Below are 19575 nucleotides of genomic sequence, written 5' to 3' on the forward strand. Positions count from 1 at the left end.
TTCAACATCACCTAAAGATTAAGGTCTGGAATATCTGAGGGGGGAATGATACAGGCAGGCAGATAGGGTTAAATTGATTAGATTTGTGAGCTGGCATCCACCCCTTCACCCTGCCCCTTTTCATGATCTCACGCCCCTACCTGACCTCACCTGTATGCCTACCTGCCAATCAGCCTACATAACCACGCCCCTTTGGAAGTGAATAAAAGGCATGGAGCGCCTGGGCCCTCTCTCATTTGTTCCACCCCAAGAGGCCTGGGTGGCTTGTTGGCCGCCCCTGATGCCTGTTTCTCCACGCGGCCCATGTGCTCTCTCTCCCTCTGGTCTACTCCCTGGAAAGCCTGGTAAACTTCTAAGCTCCTTCTCCCTCTTATAAAACCTTCACTTTCCTGTGTATTTCTTTCACTGAGTAAATCCTAAGAACTTAAAAATATAAGTGGAGCAGCCAGGACTCAAACTGGTGCTCATATGGGATATTGGCATTGCAGGCAGCAGCTTAACCCACTATGCCACAATGCTGGTCCCTAACTCTACATTTGAATTTTTTCAAAGTTTGTTTGAAAGGCGGAGTTACAGAGAGAGGAAGAGATCTGGTTCACGCCTCAAATGGTCACAAAAGTTGGGGCTGGGGCTGCTCATATGGATACTAGCATTGCTGGTGGTGGGTTAACCCCATGTACCATGTTGGCCATGTACTGTGATATTCTGAGAGGATATATGATTAGGTAGTGATGAGAGTGACTGAGGAACCCAACAGACTACCTGAATCCAAGATCCATCTCTTATTAGCTGAGGTCTTGCCTCAGTTTCCCGATTTATGAAATGGGGAGGACAATAGTACCTACCTCATTGGACTGTGGTATGATCAAATAATACTAACTCATGTGATAGTTTCAGAAGAGTTCCGGCACAAGTACCCCTCAGCAGATGTTAGCATTGGCTGCTGTCTGGACTCCACTCTGGAATCTGCTTCTGAAACTGCTTTAATTCTCCTCCATGGCCACATGGGCAGGCCCAGTTGGAAAGTGATAAGTTAGAGATACAGCTGGGCTTGCCTATATCAGCGCCAATTGTAGGAACATTGGTTATTTTTGCAAATGCCCTAAATTTGTTTTGGGAACTACCCCTACCCTATCCTGGTGTATTCTAAACCAGAAAAGCTTGAGTGATAGCAAGGACATAGTATTTGGACATCAAATTCACAGCATCATCATTCACAATAGCCAAAACCTGCAAAAATGGTGTTTTGGCACAGAAGTTAAGATGCTGCTTGGGACACCTGTGTGTCATATGGGAGTGCCTGGGTTCAAGTCCTGGCTCTGCATCCGACGCAGCTTTTCTACTAATGCACACCCTGCAAGGCAGTAGTGACAGATGAACAGATAACAAGAATGTGGTATGCATACACACTGGAGCATTCAACCTTTTTAAAAGGAAGGAAATTCTATCAAATGCCACAACATAAATAGACCTTTAGGATATTGTCCTTTATGCTCTTATAACAAAATACCACAGACTAGGAAGTTTATAAATAATAGGAATTTATTTCTCACAGTTCTGGAGACTGGGAAGTCCAAGATCAAGGTGCCACTGGGGAGGGCCTGGTCTCTGCTTCTAGGCTGGCACATTACTGCTGCATCCTTGAAGGGGAATGCTGTGTCCTCACAGGGTGGCAGGGATGGAAGGGCAAGACAGGAAATCTTTTCAAAGCCTCTTTTATAAGGGCATTAATCCAATCATAGGAGACTTAACAATGTCTCAAAAGGAACCACCTCTTAAGACTCTATGATGAGGATTACACTTCAACATGAATTTTGGAAGGGACACTACCTTCAAACCATGACAGGATTATGCTAAGTGAAATAAGCCAGTCATCAAAGGGCAAACACTGGGATTCCACTCACAGGAGGTTTCTAGAATCAAATTCATAGACAGAAGGTAAAATCGTGGGTACCTGGGGCTGGGGCAGGGAGAGTAGGGAGTCTGTTTAATGGGACAGTTTGAGTTTGGGAAAGTGAAGAAGTCCTGGGAATGAAATGAATGGTAGTGATAGCTGCACATCATGGCAACTGTAGTTAATGCCACTGATGAGTGCAATTAGGTGGCAGATTTTATATGCAGGTCACCACACAAATCTGGCCTCCCTTTTCTCCCAAAGCAACAAATAACAATTGTTCTGAGAAGTTAAAGTCACCACTGAAGAAACTCCATGATAGTTCTGCAGTCCTAATTTGGTACAAGGTCCAACTAAAATTGTGTCTATCGTGTTTTAAGTTTCTGATGTCAGCTACTATCTTTTTAAAACACAAGATTCTAACACTGAGAAACTTCTGCATCTATAATTTTAGGGCATTCCAAATCACATTTAGTCAGATAAAGTCCTGACCAGGTTGGTTCATCCCTCTCCCACACTGTACATGATGTTCTCCCCAGGCCACTGTCACTTCCCCAGAGAGGCCAGGTAGGCGTACCAGAAGAGAGCCACCAGGTTGGCAAAGAGCACCCGGAGCTGCCAAAGAGAAGTCAGACAAGCTGGGTAAGTGGGAGCCACGCCTATGTTTGTCAAGCGCCAGTCACCCAGGACAGAGCTCACTGTTCAGTCTTGTGCATTAGATGGTCCATCCACCTACCTGCCCAGCCACTGTTCTACTCACTGACCTTTTAGATTGCACCCAGCACTGAAATGAAATCCCTGGCCAGGAGGGGTGAGGTGGTCAAACAGTGTTTACAGGATCATAGGGGAAACAGTGACACAAGGAATCACAAAAGGAATGCCTGCCCCTTTCCCTCCTAGCTCAGCCTCTCTCACCCCAGGCCTGGCCATCCTGCAGTGCTGCACCCTCCACAGAGAGTCACCTAACAGTAGCCCCTTCCTGACCCACTGCCAACCCACCTTGCTGCTTGCGGCTGCCAAGGTCTGACAGGCTTGCCCCACCTGCAGTCAGCTGCTTGAGTGGGGCAGCGCTGTTGGTCTCACTAGTCACTGTGTCCTCAGTCTACAGCAGTGAGGCGTGCAGTAGGTACTCAGTAAACATCTGATGAATACATTCTGTGTTTGAAGCGCTCATCTAAAGTTGCCCAGAATGGAAACTCTAACTGTAGCCCCCAGCTACTGAGATAAATTCTGTTCCCCTTTCTTCCACCCAGAGACCTATTTGTGTTCTCATTCTTTCTCTGACTTGGAATCCATGGCCCCAGCTCCAGTTTCCTTACTTTACTGTTAGGCAGTTGCACTCCATGGAAGAAGCTCTATCCCTGCCTTCTTGCCTCCCCTGGGTGCTGACCACATGCCCCAAACCCCTGTCCTTGAGGGTCTGCAGCCTTTGCCCAGAAGTCTTTCTGCACCTCCAGTCGGCGCGTTCTCCCGTTCTCCACAGAACCACCTCCTCTGGACATACATGCCTGCCCATCACACTAGCAGGTGCACTTCTGTACATAATGTGGCTGTGCCTCTAGACTTAAAACGCCCTTTCTCCCCAACGCCTTTCCTCTTCACAAACTTCTGGAGAATTGTCTAGACTTGTAATTTCTTACACTTCCCACTCAGGCTTCAGTTAGAAGCAAACTGACTTCAGCCCCCACAAAGCCACTGAAACTGCTACTAGGACAGTCACTGATAAGGGTCTATGTTAAAGCGAGTAGAGGGAGGCCTGTGTTGTGTCAGAGAAGGTAAAGACGCCACCTATGACACCGGCGTCTCATATGGACACCAGTTTGCATGTCTCTCATGTCCCAGCTATTCCACTTCCAATCCAGCTCCCTGTTAATGGCCTGGGAAAAGCAATGGAAGATGTCTCAAGTGTTTGGACTCCTGCAACCCTCATGGAAGACCTGGAAGAAACTCCTGGCTCTGGCCTGGCCCAGTCGTAGCTGTTGCAGCCATCTGGGGAGTAAACCAGTGGATGGTAGATCTGTCTCTCCCTTTAACACTTTCAAAATAAATTAAAAAAAAAAAAAAAAAAAAAAAAAAAAAAAAAGAGCAGTGGAGACCGCTCAGTTTCTTTTTCCTTTCTTTCTTTTTTTTTTTTTTTTAATTTATTTGACAGAGTTATTCAGTGAGGGAGAGAGACAAAGAGAAAGGTCTTCCTTCCATTGGTTCACCCCCTAAATGGCCACTACGGCTGGAGCTACACTGATCCGAAGCCAGGAGCCAGGTGCTTCTTCCTGGTCTCCCATGCGGGTGCAGGCGCCCAAGCACTTGGGCCATCCTCCACTGCCTTCCCAGGCCACAGCAGAGAGCTGGACTGGCAGAGGAGCAACCGGGACTAGAACCCAGCGCCCATATAGGATGCCAGGGCCGCAGGCAGAGGATTAACCAAGTGAGCCACGGTGCTGGCCCTGTCTATTTTGTTTTTAACTCCCTGCAACTCCTGCCATAGCTCTTCTTCATACCAGTAGGTTCTCCTGGTCTGCTATTTCTTAGTATGTAATGGTATGCTGTATCTGTGTATCAGTTTGTGTATACTAGTGGGTGGTGTGTACAGTTACTATAGTGTATGTATATGTACGTGTGGATATGTGTGCATGATACACATGTATTGTGCCCGTGTATAGGTGGTTTGTGTGTACTTGTGTGTATAGTGTACACAGGTACTGTAGTGTATGTATTTGTGGTACATGTACAGGTGGTTTGCATACTTGTGCAGTATGTACAGGTGCATGTGAATGTGTGTTGTGTCTGTGCATGTGTGTTGTATTTAGGTGTTGTAGTGTACATGTGTGTGATGTATGTGCACAGGTGGTTTGTGTGTACTTGTGTGTACGGTATGTACAGGTGTTACAGGATATGGGTGTGTGTGTGTGTATTTGTGGTGCATGTGTGTTATATCTGTGTGTATGTGTGGTTTGTGTATACTCTGGTATAAACAGCTGCTGTAGTATATGTATGTGTACACGTGGATGTATGTGTGGTATACAAGCATTGTGTCAGTGTGTGTACAACTGGTTTGTATATACTCGTGTGTGGTGTGTACAGCTGCTGTAGTACACGTATGCGTGTGTGTATGTGCACACTGGGCCGGCCTTCTTCTCCTTCCCACCTTCCAATGAGTTCTTTCCCAAGCGACTCCTTCCCTGGGTTTCCTGTAAAGCAGGCAGGTTGTTTCACGGTGTGCAGAAAGTGCTTGACCCAGCAAGCGGAGGCTGCTGTCCATGGACAGCCCTGTCTGGAAGGGGGGCTCTGGGCTGGCAACGTGAATTTTGTGAGGCTCCCGGTTTCCCCATAGGGCAGCTCACTCGACCTAAACTGTGCACACACAGTGTGGGAATCTGCAGCCTGTTCTTCCTGCAGTGGAGGAGGCTGAAACCGGGTAAGTGCAAGCAGAGACGCCTGCTATGCAGCTCCCAGTAAAACCCTAAGGGCTTCTCTGGCTGGAACCCAGCCTAGGTGCTGCCCCAGGAAGACTATGCTCTGTGCAGTCCATGTAGGAGGGCGGATCGGAGTCTCGACCCTGCCAGCCCTTCTCCCTAAGGGTCTACCAGAGTGTCTGAGCTGTGCAGAAACACTGGCCCCTGAGCCTTTCCTGAATGGTAACACTACAGGACTTACGAGCTTGGTGTTAAGGACAGGTGATGATGGTGAGGCTCATAGCAAACTGGGCACTAGGGGCAGCACCCACACAAGCCTTGCGGGTCCCTTTCAGAGCCTACTTTCCTCTATTCTCCATTGGCCTGGGAACAAATCCTATCTAACACTTCCTACCTGCCCTTCACCAGCCGCCTCCACAGTGGCCCCTTTGTACCCAGAATCCCTAAGAAGCTCTCAGGCCTTCAACCTCTCCAGACCAGGCTCTGTCTCCTCCGAGAGCCCTGGCCCCACCCTGCAGGCCCCTCAGGTGTGGCTTTGTGGCTGCAGGTGAGACATAGCATTTGCCCCTCCTCGGCTTCTGTCCTGTCTGTACCACACAACTCCTGCCTGTGTACCATGCTCGGATTTGCAAGCCCAGGGACCAAGAGGTATCCCCGGCCCAAGAGCTCTTTAACAGAATTTGCTGGACCACTGAGTATTGTATGAGAAATGCTTAGGATACACCTGTTGTCATTGACTCATGGTTGTAAGCAAAGCCCAGGTATAGACCAGGAGTCTGGAAGTTGGGGTGAAAGCAAGGCTTAAGAAAAATTACAGCTTGGTGGAAGAAAGCAAAAAAATGGCTGATGGGAAACTAGCTCTAGTGGAGCTGATTCCTGGCCCTCACTCACCTGCAGTGGGACGTAATTGATGTTAATGAACTGCAAGGGCGTCCACACTTTCCAGTTCATCTGCAGAGCTGGCCAGAAGCTGCTCCTCATCTTGGCAGCAAAGGTGGACACATCCTTCCCCTGCAAACAAGGGGGAAAAGTGCGTCGTGAGCAATCTCAGAACTGCAGTCATGGGCACCAAGCCCTAACACAATGATTGTTAAACGGTAGCACTTGACTTTATTCCATTTGTATATAGACAGCTCATGCATGCACTTAATCAGCACGTAGCCATAAGGAAACAACCGTCAGCTGGGAAATCAACAGTAAGAACAGTGAGGCAGTAAATTGCTCCCACTGTCGTAGGTGATGTTTACCAAGTTTCATGCAACCAAATTGGTGGTGTGATTCATGGGATTAAAAGAGTCTGGTAGCAAAAGCCAACCCTCCCACCCCCCAAAAAAACAATGGAAATGAACATAATCCATCAAAACGTCTGGGGGTAAGAGTTGCAGCACAGCAGGTTAAGCCACTGCTTGAGATGCCCTCATCCCATATGGGCAGTGTTGGTTCGAGATCAGATTTCTAGTGATGCAGATCCCAGAAGGCAGCAGGTGATGGTCAAGAACTTGAGTCCCTGCCACCCACAGGGAGGACTAGATGGAATTCCTGGTTCCTGGCTTCGGCCTGCCCTAGACCTGGCTGTTGTGGGCATTTAAGGGAGTGAATCACCGATGGGAGACATCTTTTTCTGTGTCTGTGTGTGTATGTCACTCTTTTAAGTAAAAAAAAAAAAAAAGAAATTCTTAAGACTTATTTATTTTATTTGAAAGACAGAGTTAGAGGGTGAGACAGATTGAGATCTATCTGCTGGTTCAATTCTCCAATGGCTACAAATGGCCCAGGTCTGCCCTAGGCTAAACAAAGGAACCAGGACTCCATACTTGTTTCCCACACGGGTAACAGGGGCCCACGTAATGGAGCCATCATCTACTGCCATCTCAAGCACATTACCAGGAATCTAGATGTAAAGTAGAGCAACCAGGACTTAATCCAGCACTCTGATTCAGGTACTGAAAGCAATGGCTAATATGCAGCACAAGGCCAGTATCCTCTATTTTTTTTTTTTTTTTTAGAAAGTATTTCCCTTTCAAATTTGAAATAAAATATGAAAGTACTCATACCGGGGTGGGCGCTGTGGCGTAGGTAAAGCCACCACCTGCAGTACTGGAATCCTACATGGGCACTGCTCCACTTCCAATCCAGCTCTCTGCTATGGCCTGAGATAGCAGTAGAGGATGGCCCAAGTCCTTGGGCCCCTGCAACCGCATTGGAGACCCGGAGGAAGCTCCTGGCTCCTGATCAGCACAGCTCCAGGCATCGCGGCCAATTGAGGAGTGAACCATCGGATGGAAGACCTCTCTCTCTCTGCCTCTCCTTCTCTCTCTATGTAACTCTGAATTTCAAATAAATAAATAAATCCTAAAAAAAAAAAAAAAAAGTACCCATACCTCTTTCTTTAAAAGGATTTATTTATTTATTTATTTATTTGAAAGGCAGAATGAAAGAGTGAGAGAGAAAGAGAGAGAGCTCTTCCATTCCCTGGTAACATTCCCCAACGGCCACAGTTGGGGCTGGGCCAGGAAAGATGTCAGAAGCCTAGAACTCCATTCCATGTGCGTGGCAGGAGCCCAAGGACTTGGGCCATCCTCTGCTGTTTTCCCAGGTACAATTAGCAGGGAGCTGCATCAGAAATAGAGCAGCTGAGACTCAAATCTGCGTTCCAACATGGAATGCCAATGTCTCAAGCAATAGCTCAACCCAGTATACCATAACACTGGTTCCACATATTTCTTTTTAAATTTTTTTTTATTTTCATTTTATTTGAAAGGTAGAGAGACAAAGAGACAGCAGGGGGCAGGGAGAGAGAGATCTTCCATCCAATGGTTTACTCCCACGCGCAGCTTTAACTGCTATGCCAAACTCAATGTTACCCACAATTCTAACATGTGGAACCCTTTGCTTCCTCTTAATTTAGATTTGCTAAAGACTTACTAACCTGAGGCTGACCCTGTGGCATAGCAGGTAAAGCCGCCGCCTGCAGTGCCAGCATCCCATATGTTCTGGTTTGAGTCCCGGCTACTCCACTTCTGATCTGGCTCTCTGCTGTGGCCTGGGAAAGCAGTGAAAGTTGGCCCAGGTCCTTGGGCCTCTGCACCTGCGTCAGGGGACGGAGGAAGCTTCTGGCTCCTGGCTCCTGATCGGCACAGCTCCGGCTGTTGCAGCCAATTGGGGAGTAAACCAGTGGATGGAAGACCTTTCTCTCTCTGCCTCTCCTTCCTCTGTGTAACTCTGACTTTCAAATAATCTTAAAAAAAAAAAAAAGGACTTATTATCCTAGTCCCCTTAGGGTAAACTGAGACAATAATCACTGTTCTTAAGTTACAAAAATTTAAGATGCTGTTTCAAAATAAAATCTGAGAAGCATTACTTGCTATGACTGGTAAAAACAAATTACTTTACCCCCTTTTCCACATTAAAGGAGTTGAGAACAACAACAACAAAAAAACAAAACAAAAAAAAACAAAAACAAAAAAACAAATTACTTTCAGGACTGAACATGACATGAACACTCCGGCGCTGCTCCTGGAGACAGTGAGGATTCAAAGGTGCAGGCCGGCGCCGTGGCTTAACAGGCTAATCCTCCACCTTGCGGCGCCTGCACACTGGGTTCTAGTCCCGGTTGGGGCGCTGGATTCTATCCCGGTTGCCCCTCTTCTAGGCCAGCTCTCTGCTATGGCCCGGGAAGGCAGTGGAGGATGGCCCAAGTCCTTGGGCTCTACACCTGCGTGGGAGACCAGGAGAAGCACCTGGCTCCTGCCTTCGGATCAGTGAGATGCGCCGGCCACAGCGGCCATTGGAGGGTGAACCAATGGCAAAAAGGAAGACCTTTCTCTCTGTCTCTCTCTCTCACTATCCACTCTGTCAAAAAAAAAAAAAAAAAAAGAAACAAAGGTGCAGTAAGGCAGGGCGGCTGGACAGTTCAGAGTGGCCATGGCTGGCGACTACAAGTGAACATACCTCCCATGCATCACAGCTGATTTCTAAGTTTATGCTCATAAATTATCCTCTTAGAGCACTTACAGTGTTCCAGGAACTGAGTGTGAACAGACTTCTACAGTATCATGATAGGGGTCATAACTTTGTGTGCTACAGATCTCTTTGGTAGTGTGGTTAAAGTCCATGAACCCTCTTCTCGGAATCATGTCTTACAATCTATAAGATTAAATATATGGGACTACAAAGGAATCAGTTATACTGAAACAGTCATCAAAATATTCAGAAGACAATTTCATGACAGATTAATATAACGTTTCTTTATTAACATCCAGGGAGAAGACCTGGCAGGTCCAAGTACAAATGAACAAAATTAGTATTTCAAGGTATCTTAACAATTGATACACGCTATCAAAATATCTGTGATTTCCACTAGGGATAAATAGATACTGCTAATAATACTGTGGTTTGCCTCCTACATACATCAAGGAAAATATAAAGTGTTTGAATGTAATGGAAAGTTCCCAGGCCCTCTGAATTCTACCTGGGTGTCAGCTAAGAATTCTTATGTTTAGTGAAGAAGCTGCAGTCATGCTGTCAGACACCAACCTCCAGAAAGTTCATGACGAGGAAGAACAACACCAGGAAGGCTGGTGCAAAGAGGAGGCGGTCCAGGAGAAGCCTCTTGACTCCTGCCAGGGGAATCTCAGGAGGGATCCAGTACTCCATGAAGAGGTAGAAGAAGTGGCTCACTGGTCCTGTGAAGAAGAACCTGGGGCCCGATGTGGGCGTGAGCTTCCTGTGGTTCTCTGGGTGTGCCCCTCTCTGGTACAGTATCACCCTTGAATCTCAGCTCCTAAACCCCGCCTCCCTGGCGTTGCGCAGTACCCCCCACAGGCTCTCTATGGACTTTCTAGGACATGTGTTCTTTGAATCTGCTACAGGCATTCTTTTTTGCCTCTAACAGACCAAAGTTACTCTTGTCATGGCGCTGTGCTCTCAATGCTTTCCCATGAGTCTTCACGAGAGCGGCCTGCTCCTTCTCAGCACTGCCCACTCCAAGTGGCCCTTTCTGATTGTCCTAGGCCAGCCACTCTCCACTCTAGGCCTCGCTCCATTTTCTGCATACTGTTGTCAGTACCTCATTTATTTGGTTATACAGTGCCCTCTGCAGCACTAGGAAGATTATGTCTTTTCATGGTTGTGGCCACAGTGCCTGGCTGCAAGAAGGCACTAAGAAATAAATGTACTTGGGGCCTGCCCTGTGGTGCAGTAGGCTAAGCCTCTGCCTGTGGTGCTGGAATCCCACATGGGCACCAGTTCAAGTCCTGGCTGCTCCTCTTCAGATCCAGCTCTCTGCTGCTATGGCCTGGGAAAGAAATGGAAGATGACCCAAGTGCTTGGGATCCTGCACCCACGTGGGAGACCTGGAGGAGGCTCCTGGCTTCGGATCCTCTCAGCTCCAGCCATTGTGACCATCTGGGGAGTGATGGAAGACTTTTGTGTCTGTAACTCTACCTCTCAAATAAATAAAACCTTTAAAAATAAGCAAATAAACAAAAAGGGTGGATTTTATTTTAAAAAAAAAAAGAAGAAGAAAGAAATGTACTTGTCCCTGGTTTTAGAGCTTTTCACCAAACTCTCCAGGGTGACAAGCAAGGGTAAAACGCTGCTGTCCACTGATTTGTATGGATTGATACTCTTTCATTTTAAAGTGTACCTGGGAGAGAAAAGAACCCAGTAGACCTGCTGTTCTGAAAAACTAAGCAATACAAAGAGAGACGGAGACTCAGGCGTCTTTCAACTTCCAACACTGCAAATTCTCAACAAGCAGTTCTGTTTTCTCACCTTGCTGTAGGACATTGCATGGCCTGTAGTGGGCACTGTTCAACAGGGAAGAGAAAGTCTGGGGAGAACCGTGTAACTGGATAAGGCCTCCTAGGTGATCTTGTGTCACACACCCTCCAGTGAGGAATTACTGCTTCCAATGCATTTTGGAAAAAAACTGATGACTCAAAGCAGCATGCTTGTAAGTACAAAAAAAGTCTTTGTGAATTATCAATTAAAAAAAAATTCTAGTTGTAAAATACTTCAAAATAGCTCAGCTATAACACTAATATTGGCCAAAGGGCTCAGGGTAGATTAAATTGGCACAACTCAATGCTTTCGCAATTCAGAAAGCGGCTCAGAAACCGCACAATTCTCAAGATGCATGAGTATTTCTTTTCTGGACACTTGCAATATGAACAGAACAAGCTAGTCATATCTGAGTTGACCTCTTCCATAAACTCAACCTATGAGAGGCTTTTCAGAATCTTTGATTTTTGATTCAGCTGAGAAATATGCCCTCAGATCTCTCTCTCAGCCCAATTAAGATGGCTATCCCTACAGACGCAATTCAACATAAAAACTAATTCTATTCACGGATATATATACTACATAAACCATACAAGCTGTTCTGACCCTCCCCCCATGATGATTCAATGCTGTTTTTAAAATTATTTTTCCAAATTAGATTACCCCAAACATTTGGTGTACTTAGTCTGTTACGGAGTAAACCTGCCCTTTCGGGCACTCACCCATAAATTGCATATCTGAGAGGCCCAGTGACATCCAGATTTTGAGAGTTGTCTTTTTTTCGCTTCTTCTCAATCATCTGAGCCAAGAAGTTCGAAAATGCTGATAGAATACCACTGTGGACAGGACACAATCAGAAGACAGGGACAGCTGGTGCTTTCCCACACGTGCTCTGAGGTCACGCTACGGACTGAAGCCGCTGCAAGGGCAAGTCCCTACATCAAAAGGCAGGGACAAAGATCCCCCCCCCCACACACACACACAGGTGAGGGCCACCGGCCGGTGGACTGTATCTGTCAACATTCTGGTTGTGCGAAATACCCAATTTTCTAAAATGCTTGCCACCCCAGGAGTCAGAAAGGCATGTGGTAACAGAAAGGAAACAGGAGGGACCCTGACGTGGACATTCTTCTGTTTTGCCTGTGGTGACTCTACAGAACCACGGGAGATAAAACGGCACAGAACTAAACACCTTCCCAAGAGTACAGGACAAGTGAGGAAACCCAAATATGATCTGTGGACTGGCCCTGCGAGCTGTGATACAGTGCTGAACTTTACAGCACGCAACCGACGGGAGAAACTGGGAAAAGTGTACAAGGCTCTCTCTTGCATAATTTCTTACAACTGAACCCGAATCTACAGTTATGGCCCTAAGAATTTCTATCAGAAAGCAGCGAGAGGCCCAGTAGCTCCCTCCTTGGTCCGTGTTGCCTTCTGAGGGGCTCTGAGACACAAAATGCCAACTCTTCGTTAAGACCGCAGGGCCTTCCAGATCCGAGCCCCGGCTCCCACCCCCCGCCCCAGGCCAGGTCCTCCCTCGGACTTTGGCACCGGCAGCTCCCTCCACCCGGACAGCTACCGCGTCCCTTCCACGCGCGGCCTGTTCAGTGTCGCCCCCGCCCTCTCTCCGCCACCACAGCGGCTGCAGGGGGCTCCACCGCAGCCGGCACGGGCTGGCCCACGGCAGGCGGGGCGGCCTCCGGCCCCCGTCTGCCCGGGACCCGACCCACAGCGCCGCGCGGCCGACGCGCCCACCTGGTGGCCGCTTTGGTGAGCACGGGGTACAGCCGCAGGAGGAGCAGGTAGCTGGCGAGGGCCCGCCGCGCGAGCGCCCCGAAGCCGGCCTCGGCCTGCAGCCTCGACGCCGCCGGCGCCATCGCCGCCGCTGCACTGCGCCGCCCCGGGCGGCCGCCCGCGCCTCAGGTCAGCCCGGGGCGGGGCCGGCCGGACACTCCCCACAGCACCGCCCGGGCGGCCCCGCGCGTTCCCCGGCCCTCGGGGCCCGCCTCCCTGCACCGCCCCCCACGCGGCACCGCCCATTGGAGCCCCGCGGCCGCCCGCGCCTGCTGATTGGACGGCGGGGCGCTTCCGGACTCTCGCGAGAGTAGGTGGGAGCGCGCCAAATTTCTCCCGGGAAACCGAGGCGGTCCTGAACGGGAGCGATGGTGCTGACGAACACCGGGCGGCGGCGCGCGGAGCCCAAGGCGGACGGCGAGGCCAGTCGGTGAGGGCGGACCCGGTCCTCCGGGGGTCGTGCTGGAGGTAGCCGGTGTCTTCCGGCCTGAGCCCTCAGGCAGACGCCGCCCCTTCCACGGACTGCCTGGCGGGGTCCGCGCGGGCCGGGTCCGGCGTCCCGGCGTGGAGGGCTGCGGGCGCCCCGGCCCCGGTGCGGGCCGAGGAGCGCTCCCGCCGCCGACCTCCGCGCTGACCTTCACCCTGTGCCCGCCTCCCCTTGCCGCGGCTGCGTTCGGGGCCCGCGCAGGGGGAGGGCCGGGCCGGGGGCCGCGGGGCCGGGGCGACCCGGGCTGCTGTGCCCTGCGCGTCGGGGCCTCGGGCACGGCCGGAGAGCGGACGCCGCTGGGCGCTGGAACTGGGCTTGCCTCCCCGACGCGCTCGTGGGCCTTGCAGGTCGCAGACGGCGCGGGGCTGCCCGGTGGTGAGGACCCTGGTGACAGCCTCGGCTCCCGCCGGAGGTCTCGTGCTGCACGCAGCCGCTGGCGACGAGGGGCAGGGCTGTTAGCCGGGCCTGGGATCTGCTGTGAGGGGGCGATCGGAGCAGCCCCTCCGAGCGGTCGTCCTAAAGCCTGGGTCTGCGGGACCCTAGAGCGCTGTCTCTGGGCGATACACCGTGACTGCTGTCCCCTGTTTTCAAATATTGCACTGTAGCTGGGTAAAAAGCGAAATACAAAGCTTAGGGAACAGTCTTGAGAGGAGGTGTGGTCCAAGAGAGTGTTTCTAGTCCTTTAATCCAACTCACCTGATTTAAGGATGTGTGGGGGACTGCAGTACACAGGACTGGTACTTCGTTCTGTCTTGATTTTTTTTTTTTTTAAGATTTACTTATTTATTTGAAAGAATTACACAGAGAGAGGAGAGGCAGAGAGAGGTCTTCCATCCACTGGTTCGCTCCCCAATTGGCCACAACGGCCAGAGCTGCACCGATCCGAAGCCAGGAGCCTCCTCCAGGTCTCCCATGCAGCTGCAGGGGCCCACGGACTTGGGCCATCTTCTGCTTTCCCAGGCCATAGCAGAGAGCTGGATCCCAAGTGGAGCAGCCAGGACACGAACCGGCGTCCATATGGGATGCCGGCACTGCAGGCACTGCAGGCGGAGGCTTTACCCACTGTGCCACAGTGATGGCCCCCTGTCTTGATTTCAGGAAAGATCTAGGCCTCAAGCTGAAGCCAAGTTCTCTACCAAGGCTTGGAATACAGTTTTCCTGAGTTTTATATTAAAAGAGATTAAACATCTGTGCTATGGAAGGTGGGAGTGTATCGATTTCCTAGTGCTGTAACAAATTGCTTAAATAATAGGAATAATCTGGGCGGTCACTGTGGCATAGCGGGTAAAGCTGCCGCCTGCAGTGCTGGCATCCCATTGGGCGCTGGTTGGAGTCCTGGCTGCTCCACTTCCAATCCAGCTCTCTGCTATGGCCTGGGAAAGCAGAGGAAGATGGCCCAAGTCCTTCGGCCCCTGCACCCACATGAGAGAAGGAAGCTCCTGGCTTCAGATCAGCGCAGCTCTGGCCTCTGTGGCCAGTTGGGGAGTGAGCCAGCGGATGGAAGACCTCTCTCTCTCTCTCTGCCTCTCTGTGTAACTCTGACTTTCAAATAAATAAATAAATCTTAAAAAAAAAATAATAGGAATAGTCACTACCAAAAGTCCTTAGTAACTTAAACAGCCTAAATTCATTCTCAGTTTAAAATGTCAGAAATCCTAAAATCAAGGTGTTTGCAGGGCTGCATTCCTTTGGAGGCTCTAGGGGAGGCTTTATTTTTTAGATTTAATTTTTATTTATTTGAAACAGTAAGAGACAGAGGTAAAAAGACAAAGAGGTCTTCCATCCACTGGTTTACTCCTCAAATGGCTGCAATGGCCAGAGCTGAGCTAATCCAAAGCCTGGAGTTTCTGGTTCTCTCATGTGGGTGCAGGGACCCAAGCACTTGGGCCATCTTCCACTGCTTTCCCAGGTGCATTAGCAGTGAGCTGGATCAGAAGTGGAGCAGCCGGGACGTGAACCAGCTCCCATATGGGATACCAGTGCTGCAGGCTGGGGCTTTAACCTGCTATGCTACAGCGCAGGCCCTTGGAGACTGGTTCCTTGCCTATCCTAGCTCCACCTTGGCACCTGTATACTTTGGCTTATGACTCCCTTCCTCCATGTTCAAAAGGAGCAGTATTGAATCTGCAGTGTCTTTCTGTCCCTCTCCCCAACCTCCCTCTTTCTGTCCCACAACCCCATCCCCACTCACTCTGGCCTTCCAGCTTCACTCTTCTAAGGACCCCTGTGATTACATTGGGCCCACCCAGATAATCCCCATCTAAAGATCATATTTTTAAAAAAGATGTATTTATTTATTTGAAAGAGTTACACAGAGAGAGGTCTTTCATCCGCTGGTTCACTCCCCAAATGGCTGCAATGGCAAGAGCTGTACCAATCCGAAGCCAGGAGCTTCCTCCAGGTCTCGCACACGGGTGGAGCAGCCAGGTCTTGAACCAGCACCCATATGGGATGCCAGCTCTGCAGCAGCTTTACCCACTACACCACAGTGCCTGCCCCTAAAGATCATCTTAATTACAGGTTATGTTTCTTCACGTATGGGAATATTCGCAGGTTTTAGGAATTAGGACATAGATATCTTGAGAGAGATGATATTCTGCCTTCTGTGAGTGGCTATAATCTTATAACAGGAAAGGATCCTAATATTTGGAACATGGTCATTCTGTTCTTCAAATAGAGTTAGCCCAGGAATACTCTGGCACAGGAAGGATTTTTACTAAACAGTTCTCTGTCCACTTCTGCATATAAATTAGGATTTGGTGAAATGTGGTAATTTAGGACCTGAATTCTGTATAGACTTGATTTACCTCTTTTAAATTTTTCTTTAGTCCTATTTTGGATATATGACTTCCTTTTTTCTCCTCCCCTTAAACCTGCAATGAACATCTATATGTAAAAAGATTGTTTCCTGGCCGGCGCCGTGGCTCAACAGGCTAATCCTCCGCCTTGCGGCGCCGGCACACCGGGTTCTAGTCCCGGTTGGGGCACCGATCCTGTCCCGGTTGCCCCTCTTCCAGGCCAGCTCTCTGCTGTGGCCAGGGAGTGCAGTGGAGGATGGCCCAAGTGTTTGGGCTCTGCACCCCATGGGAGACCAGGAGAAGCACCTGGCTCCTGCCATCGGAACAGCGCGGTGCGCCGGCCGCAGCGCGCTACCGCGGCGGCCATTGGAGGGTGAACCAACGGCAAAAGGAAGACCTTTCTCTCTGTCTCTCTCTCACTGTCCACTCTGCCTGTCAAAAATAAAAAAAATAAAAAAATAAAAAAAAAAAAGATTGTTTCCTGAAAATAGGTTTAAATTCTTAGAAGTGGAGTTGCAGGGCCAAATGATAAAGCAGTATTTTAAAAATACCCACCTCGTGGAGAAACCAAATACCATCAGAGAAGGGATAGTTGTGTAATTTTAAGAATTGTGATACCCTTGGGCCGGTGCCGCGGCTCAATAGGTTAATCCTCCGCCTGTGGCACCGGCACACTGGGTTCTGTCCCAGTTGCTCCTCTTCCAGGCCAGCTCTCTGCTGTGGCCTGGGAGTGCAGTGGAGGATGGCCCAGTTCCTTGGGCCCTGCACCTGCATGGGAGACCAGGAGAAGCACCTGGCTCCTGGCTTCGGATCAGTGCGGTGTGGCAGCCGCAGCGGCCATTGGGGGGGGTGAACCAATGGCAAAGGAAGACCTTTCTCTCTGTCTCTCTGTCCACTCTGTCTGTCAAAAAAAAAAAAAAAAATTGTGATACCCTAGGAAATACAACAAGGAGCTAGAACCAGATCCTGGAAAAGTGAGGGGTGGTGCGAGGGAATGAATGGCTCTGAGCAACTGGGAAGAGAAGAGCTTTGAGACCTGGGGATTGATGCGGAACAACTCACATTGCTCTGCTGGGAAGAGTTCATGAGCAGTTTTTAGGGAAGCACTGCCCAGGAGCAGTCCACCAAGAACGAGAGCTAGTCTGGCTGAGCCAAGTGCATCTGGTCACTTCTACATAGGAGTGCGTATTTCCGTCGCTACACTGTCCACCTGCTTGTCAGTACCTCAACACTTGTGTGTTTTGTCTGCTCACTACTTTATAAAGGTTATTGATTTATACTGTGACGAAAAGACACTTGATCCTATTTTTTGTTGTTGTTGTTTTAAAGATTTATTTATTTGAAAGAGTTACACGGAGAAGAGAGAGGAGAGGTCTTCCCCAATTGGCCACAACGGCCAGAGCTGCACCGATCCAAAGCCAGGAGCCAGGAGCCTCCTCCGGGTCTCCCATGCAGCTGCCGGGGCCCAAGGACTTGGGCCATCTTCTTCTGCTTTCCCAGGCCATAGCAGAGAGTTGGATCCAAAGTGGAGCAGCCAGGACCTGAACCGGCGCCCATATGGGATGCTGGCACTGCAGGCGGTGGCTTTACCCACTACACCACAGTATCGGCCCCATGATCTTATTTCTTAACATGCTTTATTTTTGAAAGGCAGATAGACAAATCTTCCATCCTCTGGATCACTCCTCGAATGCCCACAGCAACCTCAGCTAGGCTAAATTTATTTTATTTATTTGAAAGAGTTAACAGAGAGGCAGAGAGAGAGGTCTTCTATCTGCTGGTTCACTCCCCCAGATGGCCACAGTAACTGGAGCAGAGCCTATCTGAAGCAAGGAGCCAGGAGCTTCTTCTGGGTCTCCCACGCAGGTGCAGGGGCGCTAGGACTTGGGCCATCCTCCGCTTGTTTTCCTAGGTGCATTAGCAGTGAGCTGGATCAGAAATGGAGCAGCCAGGACTTGCACCAGCACCCATATGGGATGCCAGCACTGCAGACTGAGGCTTTAACCTGCTATGCCACAGTGCCGGCCCCAGTTGCAATCTTGACAATAGATAAATTATAATCGTAACATTCATCCAGGTGCAGCCTATCAGTTTTAAGCTTGGGTGTTCACGCTAGGGAGTTTGTGTCCTGCCAAGTGGAATGTAGTGTTATGTTATTGTCTGCATTTTAGACCATAGTTGAAGACCAGAGTCTCACAGTGGGGGGTGCTTTCTCAGGATGGAGTCTCAAGTGCTCTAAAATGGAGTCCCTACTGTCAAGGTGTTACTTCAATAACACATTGCATAACTAGAGAACAGTGTCACAACCTGGGAATTGACATTGATTCACAACCAGATTGACATAGGTACAATCAGTTGACCTTATTATTAGGTTATGGATCTTACATATATATCAGTTTTATGTGCACTCTTACACACATGTATACATTTAGTTTTGTAAAGTTTTGTCGCATGTGTATTTATGTGGCAACCATTTAAATCAAAATGCAGAGCAATCCTTGGCATCCAGTTATCTATTCTCCAACAAATTTCAAAAACACTCTACATACTGCAATACAAAAACACTCTACACACTGCAATACAAAAACACTCTACACACTGCAATACAAAAACACTCTACATACTGCAATACAAAAACACTCTACACACTGCAATACAAAAACACTCTACATACTGCAATACGAAAACACTCTACACACCGCAATACAAAAACACTCTACACACTGCAATACAAAAACACTCTACACACTGCAATACAAAAACACTCTACACACTGCAATACAAAAACACTCTACACACTGCAATACAAAAACACTCTACACACTGCAATACAAAAACACTCTACACACTGCAATACAAAAACACTCTACACACTGCAATACAAAAACACTCTACACACTGCAATACAAAAACACTCTACATACTGCAATACAAAAACACTCTACATACTGCAATACAAAGCATGTGATTTTGGGGATTGGATTTTTCACTCAACATAATTCACTTGAGATACATTCAGGTTGTTTGTATCAATAAGTTTACTCCTCTTTTTCACTCAGTGATATTCCAGGTATGGATATATCACAGTTAATTGTTTACCTGCTGAAGAATGTCTGTGTTCAGCTTTGGGCTATTATTAATAAAGGTGCTGTTAATATTCACATACAGACTTTAATGTGAATATAAGTTTAACTCTAGAATAAATGACTGAATGCAGTGCTGGATTATGTACATTTTTAATATCCCAGGAGGCAATATTTAGCTGTGATTGCTGTTTTTGTTAGTGTTCTAGGTACAAAGTTGAACTGATTTTAAGGGGCCTGCCCCAGTGTGTCTTTCCTGTAAGTCCTATAATTTAATGTGCCTCTTTTTGCCAAGTTTTTAAGTTTTTCAGGATTCATGTAC

General features: G+C 48.8%; 2 protein-coding genes across 2 annotated transcripts in view; one reads left to right on the forward strand and one right to left on the reverse strand.

Moving 5' to 3' along the window:
* Window positions 1-1524: 1524 nt before the first annotated feature.
* Window positions 1525-12992, reverse strand: PXMP2 (peroxisomal membrane protein 2). Its single transcript, XM_062182449.1, has 5 exons — window positions 12847-12992; window positions 11814-11927; window positions 9844-10006; window positions 6199-6318; window positions 1525-2509 (listed from the first exon to the last, which is right to left on the reverse strand). Exons 1-5 carry the CDS (start codon window positions 12966-12968, stop codon window positions 2441-2443), a joined length of 588 nt encoding a protein of 195 aa, XP_062038433.1. The 5' UTR covers window positions 12969-12992; the 3' UTR covers window positions 1525-2440.
* A 224-nt stretch (window positions 12993-13216) lies between these two features.
* POLE (DNA polymerase epsilon, catalytic subunit) overlaps window positions 13217-19575 on the forward strand; it is a 61995-nt gene continuing 55636 nt past the window's right edge. Inside the window, exon 1 of the mRNA XM_062182534.1 lies at window positions 13217-13315. Coding sequence (XP_062038518.1) covers window positions 13254-13315 — 62 coding nt within the window. The 5' untranslated portion in view covers window positions 13217-13253. The remainder of the gene's footprint in view (window positions 13316-19575) is intronic.

The sequence above is a fragment of the Lepus europaeus genome, chromosome 23 (assembly GCF_033115175.1).
Source record: "Lepus europaeus isolate LE1 chromosome 23, mLepTim1.pri, whole genome shotgun sequence".
Classification (NCBI taxonomy): domain Eukaryota; kingdom Metazoa; phylum Chordata; class Mammalia; order Lagomorpha; family Leporidae; genus Lepus; species Lepus europaeus.

Excerpts from the sequence above, each read along its gene's own strand:
- PXMP2 (XM_062182449.1), bottom strand. The coding sequence starts at position 12,968 with ATGGCGCCGGCGGCGTCGAGGCTGCAGGCCGAGGCCGGCTTCGGGGCG. Across the intron at positions 10,007-11,813 it reads CTCAGATATGCAATTTATGG|GTTCTTCTTCACAGGACCAG; the intron begins GTGAGTGCCCGA and ends ATCGGGCCCCAG. Across the intron at positions 6,319-9,843 it reads TCGTCATGAACTTTCTGGAG|GGGAAGGATGTGTCCACCTT; the intron begins GTTGGTGTCTGA and ends CCTTGTTTGCAG.